We start from the raw sequence: 14,535 nt of genomic DNA, 5'->3' as shown, positions 1-14,535 counted from the left end.
AAATCACAAACATTTGCCTGTTCTTTTAAAACAGGGTGCGTAAGAGATTATATTATCTATTTTAATTAACATAACTAATGTAACTTAATGACAGTATGTTTGTTTAGGCTGAAGTTCCCCTTTCAGGTTTGCTTTACAACCTTGGTCAGAGGTAGCGGAAGGTTTAAGAAGGTTAGTGATAGGCCAAAGTTAATGTCAAGGTCATTATTTTTTTTTTTACACTAATAGACAATTTTATTTATAACAGCTCAGCACCAAAATAACTGTGCCTGGAGTCACCAGCCTTGCTGCACCTAGTGCTGGGAAAAGCTGGCCTGTTTAACCTTTATTAAAGAGCTCCGTTCTGTGGCTGTGCCAGTGTCAGCTGTCTGTCCTGTGGCCTCCGGAGTCCACGCGATGCCATTGCCCAAGCCTTCCATAGTGAGTAGTGCAGCTCATCTCTCACGTGCCTTTCTGGGGTCAGTCTGCAGAGTGGTCTCTGACTGCTCCCCATGTTGTTGACTTATGAGCAGCTGCGATGGTGAACTTCTATTGGAGCTTGTGAGATGACACGAGTAATTACATACATACAATATAGTAACCGCTAATGAGGAACATGATATGGGGAGGGGGGTAAAAGGGTACAAAAATGTCTAGACAGCGTCGCCACGTAATTGGTAATATCATACATATAGCCCAAGAGGCCGTATTAACAGATCAGATATAGAGCATGGTACAGATTAAGCTGCATGCCAGGAACGTCTTCAGTGTTCTTCCCAGAAACCACAAGGAGGATCTGCACAGAGGAGATAAGAGTGATGAAAGTCTTGCCTACTTACAGAAAGCAAAACGTTCAGTTACAAAACAGGATACAGCAACTCATAGCAGCCAATCAGATAATGTACTGGTTAAATAAGGGCTCTGACACAGGAGAGCTCAAGTCCTTGTTTTTCCTGTTCAGTAAGCCTGCACCTATTCATTAAGGAGTCGTTGGGCAAGACTCCCTAACACTGCTACTGCCTATAGAGCGTGCCCTCTTGGTTGTAGCTCAAGTGCTTTTTGAGTCCGCCAGGAGAAAAGTGCAATATAAATGTTATTTGTCTTGTCTATCTTTTTCTAAGCTGGCCTTACAAAACTGACATGTGATTGGCTGTTGTGGGTTACAGTACTTTGTATTTTTTTTATTAAATAGTTTTGGTGCCTTATGTAGAACATTACACGTATTTTACACATACCACAGGCAGATGGGACTGGTGGTATCACACACACAATTCCACTGCGCTCCGACGAGTGTAGAATCCACGGAACAAACAAGTTTTCCACCAGGTGCTGCTCCAAAATACCCTGGGACCAAGGTATGGACACTGGTAGAAATACAGAAATACAAAAAGAGAGAGGAGGAGCGCTCCCTGGTGTATTAACTTTTTTAATGTAGCTTCAATCGCAAGGTAAAGAATAAAACTTACAAAGTGTAAAAGATGGAAAAGCTTATCACACTTATAGTGTATATCACCGTGCCCCAGGAGATGGATGACACCTGCTCGAACGCCTCCGCTCTATGGCCAGTAGTAGCGGGATTCGGAGATCCGATAGCGCCAGCGGGACCCGGAACACGGAAGCAAGCTTGCAGTAGTCCTGCGCCTTAGTGCGTCATTACGCGTTTCGGCGTTCTGACGAAGGCGTTTTACACTTTGTAAGTTTTATTCTTTACCTTGCGATTGGGACTGGTGGTATCTTTTTGTATCATTTTACTTTATTTGTTGTCAATCATGCTATCTGATTATTACTGTCATTGTGAATATTTACAAGAAGGCACAGCAAGTGGCAGTAGGCTTCCTATGACGTGGTATTATTGCACTTAGAGGGACCCTGAGTACTTGTTAAAAATGAAATAGTGACTTAGCTGAGGCTTCCTCCAGCCCACCGTAGGCTGCAAGATCCCCCGGTGTCCTCCTGGCTCCTCTCCCGGTCCCAGCTGGCGGCTCTGTTATGAGAAGACTTTGGCCTGAAGAAGTCAGGCCTGCTTCCTGCTTTGCTGACTTCCTGGGTCACAGTTTGGCTTCCTATTGGAGGAAACTAACAGAGGCAGAGAGCGGCGGGGGGAGCGTGTTATCTTGGGGGAGATGCTATGAGGGTGATTGACAAGCCTCACATAAATAAAGCAGGCTAGTGACAAGCAGATTGTCGCTAGCCTGGCGATCTTTTAAGGGGGTGCAGCGCGGTGCAGGGGTGGGGGTGGGGGCTAGCAGCAGCGATACAGTGATGCAGAGGCATGTCTTTGTGTACACAACATGCCTCTGGGTCCTATTAGGATTTCAGTATGCCGCCTCGGGTTCTCTTTAAAGTGGCTTTTTACAACTGCCAAGCAACCAGTATCCCCTCCCTGTGCATATGTATATCTATAAAAAAAAAACAACCTTTTAGCCTAACGCATTGTTAAGGGGTGTGGTTATAGATAATGGCGGTTGGTGCTGGGTTTTTTTATGTCTGCCAGTAGCAAAGATGATGACGTGCAGGCTGATTGTGGATCAAACAATTTAAAGAAATTACAAGAAAATATCAATCATTTTTTGATCTCCTATTTTTTAGCTTCTCACTTTGCAATGTATTGATTTATTTTGTTACCCTTTTTGTGAAAGTTCCTCTTCAACACAGAGCAAAGGCCGCAAAATCATTCAGATACGTTGTAAATGTTCCGATCTTCCCGATCAAGCTTCTTTAATTTCCTACACTCAATATCAATCATTTCTGAATTAATTAATTAAAAATCAGAATTGAGCTGTAGTCGGCATTTTGATAAAACAAATACAGTGTGTATTGGATGGAGCTATTCCTATTCCAGGAGTACAGAGCCCTCCATGTTTCCTTAGTAGCCTAAAGGTGTCTGCTAATGATACAATTTGCTGAACGATCGATTACGAATGATTCTTCGTATGAACAATCGGAAATGATTGTTTGGGACCACTAATGGACAAAAATCTCCTAACCAACCCAATCATATTAATGAAATCGATCCAAATTTCGGGTTTGTTCCCGTCAATCTGATCGGATTGGTTAGGAGATTTTTGTTAATTAGTGGTCCCAAACGGTCAATTACGATTGTTCATGCAAAGAATAGTTTGCAACCAATCGTTCAGCAAATTGTATCATTAGTGGCCACCTTTACTCTGATCTTAATTGTAGCTAATATTGTCATGTGATCTGAACACCTGAACCATTACCATCAAAAACTTTAAAATGTAAAATACATGCGTACACATACCTAAGAGGTACATATGTCCTAGATTGAAATACACTGTAAATGACTTTTTTCCAGTGTAGCTGTTACTTACTGTAGGTAGTATTAACCTGACAGCTCTGAACCTGGTACTGACAGGTCTTGGACTAGTCCATCTCCTCACAGGTATTACAATGGTTTCCTTTAAAAAAAAAAAAAAAAACACTTTGTGGATGACAGTGGCACAGACCACCTGCCAGAAAAGTGTGCATGCAAGTGGACCTGACAGCTACCATCTTTGTATAGGTCCTTAAGGGTCCGTTTCCACTGTTGCGACGCGATTTCGCCGGCATCCCGACGCTTGTAAAAACGCATGCGGATGCGTTTCCGCATGCGTTTTCACCCGCGATTTCGCGTGCGATTTCGCATGGCAGGGTGCCATGCGAAATTAACCATGACTCTGCCAGGGCAAAATAACATTGAAAAAGGTGCGAAATCGCACGCGAATCGCGGGTAAAAACGCATGTAAAAAACGCATGCGTTTTTCCTATTAAATACATTAGCGGCAATTCGCATGGATTCCCGACGCAGGCGAATTCTGTGGGTCCCGTCGTGCAGATTTGGCCCGCCGCCAAATTGCTCCCGCACGCCGCACATATGGAAACAGCCCCGGCCACTTCAATGTACCAAGCGAATCCGCATGTCGGCGCCGCATGCGGATTCGCTATGGTGGAAATGAGCCCTAAAAGGGAATGCTTTTGAAAAGATTAAAGAGACACTGAAGCGAAAAAAAATATATTATGTAATGAATTGGTTGTGTACTATGAATAATTACTAGAATATTAGCAGCAAAGAAAATATTCTCATACTTTTATTTTCAGGTATATAGTGTTTTTTCTAACATTGCATTATTCTATAATATGTGCAGATTACACAACACTCAGCATTCAAAATGATTATTTCAGAGCAGTCTGTGAAGTAATGACCTCTCCTCTAGCAGAGAAAAAGTAAACAGTTCACTTACAGTTGGGATAATAAAAGTCAGATAACAGCCCTCTCTATGACTAACTTAGTCGGAGAGCTTAATGGCTTGTTTGCATAGAGATAACAACTGGAGTTTCTCAACTCTTCCTGTACTGGAAACAATTAGACTGATGTATCTGATCTTAATGTTTTATTTCTTAGCTGTACTACACATACAAATCATAATATCATAATTTTTTTTCGCTTCAGTGTCTCTTTAAGGAAACTTAAAAAGATGTGCTAGTCCAAAACCTGTCAGTAAGAGGTTCAGAGCTGTCAGTTTAAAGAAAACCTGAACTGAAAATTAAAAGTCAAAATAAGCATACACAAGTCATACTTACCTTCCATGTAGTCTACTCCTCAGCGTCTTTCTCCTGTCCCACGTCCTGTTTGTTCACTGTGATCAAGAGAATTTTCCGTCCTCCATTTTGAAAATGGCCATTACCGATAACAGCTTTCTGGTCAGCACACAGTTAAACTGTAACATCGCCCACTTGAGCCATAGGGAAACATGGACACATCAGTTCTCCTCTCAGCTGTAACTGACAGCAACTGATATATTTCAGTTCTGACAAAATGTTGTCAGAACTGGAAGGGATCACTGTCAGAAAAAAATGGTGAGCTTCTGAGAGGAACTGATGGCAAGGTAACTATGTAATGTTCATTTTAAGTTACCTCATGTGTTTATTTTAAATAATTTTACTCCGTACAGGTTCCCTTTAAAGAGGAACTCCAGTGAAAATAATGTAATAAAAAAGTGCTTCATTTTTACAATAATTATGTATAAATGATTTAGTCAGTGTTTGCCCATTGTAAAATCTTTTAAATCCCTGATTTATATTCTGACATTTATTACATGGGGACACGTTTACTGTTGGCAGGTGATGTAGCTGCTGCATGCTTTTTTGGCAGTTGGAAACAGCTGTAAACAGCTATTTCCCACAATGCAGCAAGGTTCACAGAAAGGAAACTGCCAGGAGTACATACTCAGAGTTTCTTGTGGGAGGGGTTTCAACACAATATAAGCCATACAGCGCCTCCTGATGGTCTGTTTGTGAAAAGGAATAGATTTCTCATGTAAAAGGGGTTATCAGCTACTGATTAGGATAAAGTTCAATTCTTGGTCAGAGTTTCTCTTTAATTCTACCTTCTGTAAAAGATGAATCAAAGCAGTGAAAGCCAAAGGGCACCGATCTGATATAATGCTTTTTTTTTTTTTGTAACAATGAAATCCAAGGTGCCCAGTTATTAGACAGCAGACAATGAGGAGAGCAGAACTGACTGACGGATGCCCAGGGGGTGGCAAATCAGGTTGCTGCCCTTTGACTTTCACTGCCCTCAATTCAGTTCCTCAATTACAAGGAGCACATCTGATTCGCTATATGAAGGCCCAGCTGAGAAAAACTCCCCGGAGTCTCCTATCTTTTCAACCCCCCCCCCCCCCCCCTTCAAGTTGAGATGTCTCTTGAGTGCTCTCTTCTGTCTTTACAAAAAGAGGCACTGTAAGTGACAGCTGAATAGGAAAAAAGTAAAGATGATCATAGCAATAGGTTCATACTTACCTGAGGCCTCCACCATCCCCCTTAGTCAGTTAGCTCCCTCTGTGTCTGTCCAGTGCTCTCTGTTCTGCCGCTGTGAAGTCTGCGATCCAGCTGGGTTGCAGGTTACTGTACATGCGTTGCCCCTGCTGCACACACCCCCGATCGCACTTCAGTGGAGAGTTCTGTGCAAGCGCAGTTAGTCTTTACTAACTGCGCATGTGCAGAACGCTGCCAGCTATGGGAGCGCAATTGGAGGGTGCACACTGCTGTGATCCCGCATCTGCAGTATTCCAAGACTCAGCCGAGTTGAAATTTTACAGGACTGAGAGCGGCACCCAGGAGGGGACTGGCAGGATCCCGGCAGAGCAGACAGACTACAGGGAGCTGGAAGAAGCCCTAGGTAAGTATAAATCCTTTTTCTACAATCGTTTCAGGTACACTTTATGTGTACACATGTATTTTACATTTTATAGTTTTTTTGTAGTTGTGGTTCTTTAATCTCCCAGATATGCGTAATTACCAGTCATTGGTTAATGATATTGTCACCACATTACCTGTTGAGTGTGTTTACCTTTGCAATCATCCAGCAGTTAGTTACGGTTTGAGTCTGGCATCACTCAGGCATAATGACACAGACATCTGTTACAGAGTTTATTTTCTGCTAATGGCAAAGTGAAACCTTGTGATTTCCGCATCATTTCACCTGAATGTGTAATGCTAGGTACACACCATACAATTTTCTGTTGGATTTACCTGCCAGATCGATTTTTCCAACATGTCTAATGCTGGGTACACACAATGCGTTTTTTCGGTGGATTTTCCGTCTGATCGATTTCCGATTTGATTTTCCGATCAATTTCCGATTCGAATCTGCTATCTTTTCTTATCTATTTCCATTCACTTCTATGAGAAATTGATCAGAAAAACGATTGAAAATAAGATCGGAAATGTCGGAAAATTATCTATTGAACCATCTATCTAACACAAAATTGTATGCTGTGTACCTAGCATTAATTTCAATTCTCCAATTGATTTTCTGATCGATTTCTGTTCACTTCTATGGGAATTGATCGGAAAAACGATCAAAATTAAGATTGGATATGTTGGAAAAGATCGATCTGGCAGGTAAATCTAACAGAAAATTGTAATGTGTGTACGTAGCATAACAGTCTTGCATGCCGACCTTGCTGGCCACAGAAGCACCTCATTGTTGTTGTCTTGTGTTACAGAGAAAGGAGACTTCATTGCTCTGGATCTGGGCGGCTCTCATTTCCGGATCCTGCGGGTTAAAGTTTCGCATGAAAAGAAGCTGACGGTGCAGATGGAGAGTGAGATCTACGATACGCCGGAGGATATTATCCATGGCACGGGGACCAAGGTAAGTGACCCTACTGCTCAGGATGGATCTAAACAAGGATAAATGCTGCAGCATGTTCTCTCTTCCAATTCTGCATCTGAGGCAGGGAAAAAAATAAAAAAGATACCTCAGTAGAGGCAATGCTCTGGATAGTACAGACGCTTCCCCGATCGTCAATGATACAAGGATGACAGACGTAAATAGGTTATACAACATAGGACAAAGCTGTACAAGGCAAACTGGGTACAAAATACATTATCATGTGATTTTGGGCTGGTTAGTTAGGCCCAGTAATACATGTATGAGGTGGTCATAGGAAAGGAGCACATGCTCATGGGGAGTACACTAAGAAAGGGAGGACCTGACAAAGGCTTACAATCTAAGGTGAGGGGAGATAGACACACTAGGTAGTGATGTAGAATAAGTATCAGAGGTGGCCTTAGAGTACGCGGGGCCTGGGGCGAGTGCCATATGCGGGGCCTAGAGACATATGCTGTGGATACACACACACACGCACACCACGCACACCACACACACACACACACACACACACACACCACAGACACACACACACACCACAGACACACACACACACACCACAGACACACACACACACACATCACAGACACACACACACACACACACCACAGACACACACACACACCACAGACACACACCACAGACACACACACACACACACATCACAGACACACACACACATCACAGACACACACACACACACACATCACACACACACACACCACAGACACACACACACACACACACACACACACACATCACACACACACACAGATATGCTGTGGAAACACACACTCTGTATAGGTTAGATAGGTAGGTGCCTGCAGTATAGTTTAGATAAGTAGGTGCCCCCAGTATAGGTTAGATAGGTAGGTGCCCGCAGTACAGGTTAGATAGGTGCCCCGCAGTATAGATTAGATAGGTATGTGCCCTGCAGTGTAGATTAGATAGGTGCCTGCAGTGTAGATTAGATAGGTGCCTGCAGTATAGATTAGATAGGTGCCCCGCAGTATAGATTAGGTAGGTGCCTGCAGTATAGATTAGATAGGTAGGTGCCCCGCAGTATAGGTTAGATAGGTAGGTGCCCCGCAGTATAGATTAGATAGGTGCCTGCAGTATAGATTAGGTAGGGTGGTGCCCTGCAGTATAGATTAGATAGGTGCCCTGCAGTACAGGTTAGATAGGTAGGTGCCCCGCAGTATAGATTAGATAGGTGCCTGCAGTATAGATTAGATAGGTAGGTGCCCCGCAGTATAGATTAGATAGGTGCCCTGCAGTACAGGTTAGATAGGTAGGTGCCTGCAGTATAGATTAGATAGGTGCCCTGCAGTACAGGTTAGATAGGTAGGTGCCCCGCAGTATAGATTAGATAGGTGCCTGCAGTATAGATTAGATAGGTAGGTGCCCCGCAGTATAGATTAGATAGGTGCCCCGCAGTATAGATTAGATAGATAGGTGCCCCGCAGTATAGATAGATAGGTGCCCCGCAGTATAGATAGGTGCCCCGCACTATAGGTAGGTGCCCCGCAGTATAGATTAGATAGATAGGTGCCCCGTAGTATAGATTAGATAGGTGCCCCGCAGTATAGATTTGATAGGTGCCCCGCAGTATAGATTAGATAGATAGTTGCCCCGTAGTATAGATTAGATAGGTGCCCCGCAGTATAGATTAGATAGGTGCCCTGCAGTATAGGTAGGTGCCCCGCAGTATAGATTAGATAGATAGGTGCCCCGCAGTATAGATTAGATAGGTGCCCCGCAGTATAGATTAGATAGATAGGTGCCCCGCAGTATAGATAGGTAGGTGCCCCGCAGTATAGATAGGTGCCCCGCAGTATAGGTAGGCGCCCCGCAGTATAGATTAGATAGGTGCCCCGCAGAATAGATTAGATAGGTAGGTGCCCCGCAGTATAGATTAGATAGATAGGTGCCCCGTAGTATAGATTAGATCGATAGGTGCCTCTCAGTATAGATTAGATCGATAGGTGCCCCGCAGTATAGATAGGTAGGTGCCCCGCAGTATAGATAGGTAGGTGCCCCGCAGTATAGATAGGTGCCCCGTAGTATAGATTAGATAGATAGGTGCCCCGCAGTATAGATAGGTAGATGCCCCGCAGTATAGATAGGTGCCCCGTAGTATAGATTAGATCGATAGGTGCCCCGCAGTATAGATAGGTGCCCCGTAGTATAGATTAGATAAATAGGTGCCCCGTAGTATAGATTAGATCGGTAGGTGCCCCGCAGTATAGATAGGTAGGTGCCCCGCAGTATAGATGGGTGCCCCGTAGTATAGATTAGATAGATAGGTGCCCCGCAGTATAGATTAGATCGATAGGTGCCCCGCAGTATAGATAGGTAGGTGCCGAGCAGTATAGATAGGTGCCCCGCAGTATAGATTAGATAGATAGGTGCCCCGCAGTATAGATAGGTAGGTGCCCCGCAGTATAGATAGGTAGGTGCCCCGCAGTATAGATAGGTAGGTGCCCCGAAGTATAGATAGGTAGGTGCTCCGCAGCACGGTGGCGTAGTGGTTAGCTCTCTCGCCTTGCAGCGCTGGGTCCCTGGTTCGAATCCCAGCCAGGGCACTATCTGCAAAGAGTTTGTATGTTCTCTCCGTGTCTGTGTGGGTTTCCTCCGGGCACTCCGGTTTCCTCCCACATTCCAAAAACATACAGATAAGTTAATTGGCTCCCTCTAAAATTGGCCCTAGACTACAGTACTTACACTACATAATATAGACATATGGCAATGGTAGGGATTAGATTGTGAGCTCCTTTGAGGGACAGTTCGTGACAAGATATATATATATATATACACTGTACAGCGCTGCGTAATATGTCGGCGCTATATAAATACTAAATAATAATAATAATAGATAGATAGGTGCCCCGCAGTATAGGTAGGTGCCCCATAGTATAGATTAGATAGGTACCCCGCAGTATAGATTAGATAGCCCCTTCTGTCTCTCAAATAATCCTACCGGACCGGTATCTGCTCTGCCTCTGCAATATGTCTGGCGGCGGCTGCAAAGTGCAGCGTGAAAGTGGCTCTGTGTCCGTCCGGGTCGGCTCTTCAGGTCGGGCTGCCGCGGGTAGCACCCTCTGCACATGCATATGACGCCAATCGTGACGTCACTCGCAGAGCGCACACAGCAGCCGGGCAGAGGAAAGGATTGGAACACGCAGCGCACCGTCCGGATGCTGATGCGCTCCACATACAGGAAGCCAGGGGCTTTCAGGTCAGTGAGCGATCGGCGGTCCGGCCGCAGTGAATATTAAATTAGTGGCGGTGCGCAGGGCCTCTTCAAGCACGGGGCCTGGGGCGATTGCCCCACTTGCCCCCCCCCCCCCAAAGGCCAGCTCTGATAAGTATTCATTAGAAAGTTACTTTGTGGAAGGCGTTGGGTAGGCCATTTTGAAGAGGTGGGCTTGCTTGAAGGAAGGGGCAAGTCTGATGGGCGGTGGAAGGGAGTTCCAGAGGATTTGGGCGGCTCTTGAGAAATCCATGCAGGCGTGCATGGAATTGGGAAATGCATGAGGCAGCTAGGTGAAGGTCGTTGGAGGGCCGGAGGGGAATGCCTGGTGTATACCTGTGAACAAGCTCCAGAATGTAGGTAGGCCAGGTTTTGTGCACAGAGTTGTAGGCCAGGTTTTGTGCACAGAGTTGTAGGCCAGGCATAGAATCTTAAAACTTATCCTGAATAGGATAGGGGCCAGTGCAGGGATTTACAGAGGGGCGATGTGGATGCAGAGCAGTGAGAAGAATGCATGAGTCTGGCAGCTGTTCAAGGGGAGGCCAGACATGCGTGGACTGTATTTACGCATGCGCAGTACAGCCGTGCTTGTACATGAACTGGACGTGGCCACGGAGGTGAACGGTCTCACCCAGGAGCGGTGGGCTTGCAGAAGATCTGGGAAGCCTTTGGAGCATAGAAAGGCTTTCTACTAACAAACTTTTTCTCCTCACAAGTTTTAACCTTCCTGGCGCTCAATTTCTGCGGGATTATTGTGCAAAAAAAGTGGTTCCATTAATTTTCATGACATTTTTGCCTGTAACTTACCACAATGTGCCAAATAAGGGTCTAGTATACATTTTGAGCATAATTATAAGCTTCAAACACAAAATCATGGCAAAAAATGTATTTAATTTTCCCTTTCTGCCAGGTCACAATTTCCCAAATCTTCATCTTTTTGGCAGAAGTTGTTCAGTTTTTTTGCACGCGTTTTTCGCATTAAAGTTTGCGTTCGTATGCAATTTTTTGCATGCAGGTTTGCAGTGAAAATTTAAATGTTAAAAACACATTAGCAGAAACAGAAACCTTACTTAGAACTGCTGAAAAAGCCTTATTCGTCCACACCGTTTTCAGCTATTTTTCTCTGGATGAGTCAGGCTCAACCATAACGCCAGGGAGGTTAAAGAGGACTGGGCACCTGGAATTATTGTTTTTTTGTTCAACAAACCTCCCTTTAAGGGAAGCTCGTGGTAGAGTATGTTACTGAGGGGGCAGGGGTTGGGGTGATTGTAAATACTTACCTACAGGGTGCTACTTCTCTGGCCATGGGAGCTGCCATCTTTGCCACGGACCAACCACAGTTATACTGCATTATGAACTTCCTGGGGAACTCTCATGCGCGCCGCAATGCACACTGGGAGATGGAAGTCCGTATGTAGGCACTGAGGAATTGAGAGAAAGGTTATTAATGGGACCCTGAGCAGAGGGTTACATTTAAAATCTGGACTTACCTGGGGCTTCCTCCAGCCCCCTGTAGCCCACGAGGTCGTCCGGCATCCTTTTGCTCCCTTGCGTTGTCCGGCTGTCAGCTCCGGTAATCCTGCGACTTCGGCTGAAGTTGTGTGTGTTTATTTCATCATCCGTCTCTAAAGACTGAACCGACATGCGCAGGGTGCTTACAGAACTGTAGTTCAATTTACCAGTGGAGCTACAGTTCCAATAAAAGTGGATTTTCAATAAAGACCACATCAGTACCCTTCACACGCTACACAAAAATTGTAACTAGCAAATATGGGGGTCTTCCTCACATAGTGCAGTGGGCCTGTTGGCAATCATTGTGTTTACCTCAGTAGTTGCCTGGCCTCTTCTGTCAATTGTGGGAACAAATAGTAACTAAAGGCCTCCCCTCATCCTGCATAATAATAGTGACTTACAGCTGGTCTTTTGGATCATTGATGATCACTTCTCAGAGGGTTACTGAGGAATTCACCAGAAACAATACTATAGACAGAGGACCAATCCTTTGTACTCTTCATTCACCCAGGAAACCCACTGAATGCAGCATCTGTTCTACTATAACTAAACAACGCTGTGTGGCTGTGTCTCCTTCTGAAAGTCCTGCTAGGAAAAAGACATTCCAACCAAACAAAGGAGATCTTTGGTCTTTTCTTTGTTTAATTGTCAGTGGTGTTCTTGTATTTTAAAGGAAACCTGTATCACTGATGTGATTAATAAAATAATAAATAAAATGCATATTTGGATATAATGGGTGATAATTATGAATCGCCTAGAATCTGTTTTTCTGGTGTGTGTGTGTGTACGTGCGTGTGTGTGTGTGTCTCTGTATGTGTGTGTGTCTCTGTATGTGTGTGCGTCTGTGTGTGTGTGTGTGTGTCTCTCTGTATGTGTGTGTTTCTCTGTGTGTGTGTGTGTGTCTGTGTGTGTCTGTGTGTGTGTGTGTGTGTGTGTGTGCGTCTGTGTGTGTGTCTCTGTATGTGTGTGTGTCTGTGTGTGTGTGCGCGTGTGTGTACGCGTGTGTGTGTGCGTGTCTGTGTGTGTGTGCGTCTGTGTGTCTGTTAGAGGCGAACATCTCTGAATCCCTGGGGGGTTTACTACTTTCGGGTCACTCTGACCCGGAGTAGTACGCCTGCGCTGACCGGCGGAGCGCGTCCTAGATCGCGCTCCTGTTGCCGGGCACTTTCTGCGCATGTGCGTGATGTCATGAACGACGTCATGCTCATGCGCAGAGAGTGCCCGGCAACAGGAGCGCAATCTAGGACGCGCTCCGGCCGGGCAGCGCAGGCGTACTACTTCGCGAACCGTTTGCCACATCTCTAGTGTCTGTATGTGTGTGTGTCTGTGCGCGTGTGTGTACGTGTGTGTGCGCGTGTGTACGTGCGTGTGTCTGTGTGTACGTGTGTGTGTGTGTATGTATGTGTGCGTGTGTCTGTGCGTCTCTGTGTGTGTGTGTGTGTGTGTGTCTGTGTACGTGTGTGTGTCTGTATGTGTGTGTGTCTGTATGTGTCTGTGTGTACATGTCTGCGTAAGTCTGTGTATGTTTGTGTGTGTGTGTATTCAGTATGTCCTGGTTAAGTCTGTGTATGTTTGTGTGTGTGTGTATTCAGTATGTCCTGGTTCAGTGCCCTTTCCACTCGTGATCGGTATCCAATCTCCTTGGGCAACATGGCTGGGCAAGGCTGCACTGCACAGATGTGAGTCATCTGTATAGCTGACCACACGTACTGTTGCTATGTGGAGGGACAATGGAGTGGCACATGTGTGACGGCATCCATGGGAACGGCGTGCACAAAGGAATCGGCCGTCCCTGGGGGGAGAGGGGGGGGAGGTGAGTTGATCCGCTTGGCAGATTGCCTTCGCATCGGGAATCAGGCCTCTGTATACATGCCTGATTACACCTCAGCCGACTTTAGTCAAGCGTGTGTACACAGCTTCACAGTAGTTGGTGCGCAAATTTTTGCATTAGAATTTTCTGCAGCAAACAGCCCCCCCCCCCCCCCCCCCCCAGCCCCAGCCTACCTGTATGCTTTTTACTGCAGTGGACATGCAAATCGCATACGGTGCAACTCAATAGAAATGCGAAAATTTGCATGTGCAGTTGGTAACATACGATTTAATGTAAATTACGTTTATTGGTATGCATGGAAAAATCAGAATGTGAAAAGCCTCATAAAAACCCAAACAAGAAGAAGGAAAAAAATTGGAGGTCAAAAATTAGATTTTGGTCTGTACATCACGTTTATCTCATCATAAGCTATATGAACTTCACTACGGTAATCAGAATAATATGCGCAAAGTCTGATGCACGATGAGTAGAGCGTAATGCATGACATGTGATGTATTGCATTCACTTCTACTCGTTGTGTGATCCGACTTTATGTAAGTAGTTCTAATTACTGCAGCTTAGTAAATATGCATACATGCAAAAACAGAGTGGGAAATTTGGGTGCAGGGTGAAGCCAAAAAACAGCTCACCCTGAGCCTGCAATAGTCCCGGCGGCGTTAATTACTATTCCCCTCCAGGCCACCGTGGACGCAATGGGGAAAGATGTAATGCGGCTGCCAGCTATTGCTGCCGGCCAAATTATGCAGGTTATAACGTCATTTGGGTGCCGTCTTTCGACACATT

General features: G+C 45.1%; 1 protein-coding gene across 1 annotated transcript in view; it reads left to right on the top strand.

Moving 5' to 3' along the window:
- Window positions 1-14,535, top strand: part of LOC137534143 (hexokinase-1) — a 128,435-nt gene that overhangs the window by 63,668 nt on the left and 50,232 nt on the right. Inside the window, exon 3 of the mRNA XM_068255524.1 lies at window positions 6,990-7,138. Within this exon, the coding sequence (XP_068111625.1) occupies window positions 6,990-7,138 (149 nt within the window). The remainder of the gene's footprint in view (window positions 1-6,989; window positions 7,139-14,535) is intronic.

This window comes from Hyperolius riggenbachi, chromosome 10, assembly GCF_040937935.1.
Source record: "Hyperolius riggenbachi isolate aHypRig1 chromosome 10, aHypRig1.pri, whole genome shotgun sequence".
NCBI lineage: Eukaryota > Metazoa > Chordata > Amphibia > Anura > Hyperoliidae > Hyperolius > Hyperolius riggenbachi.
This window is presented reverse-complemented; position numbering and strand designations above follow the sequence as displayed.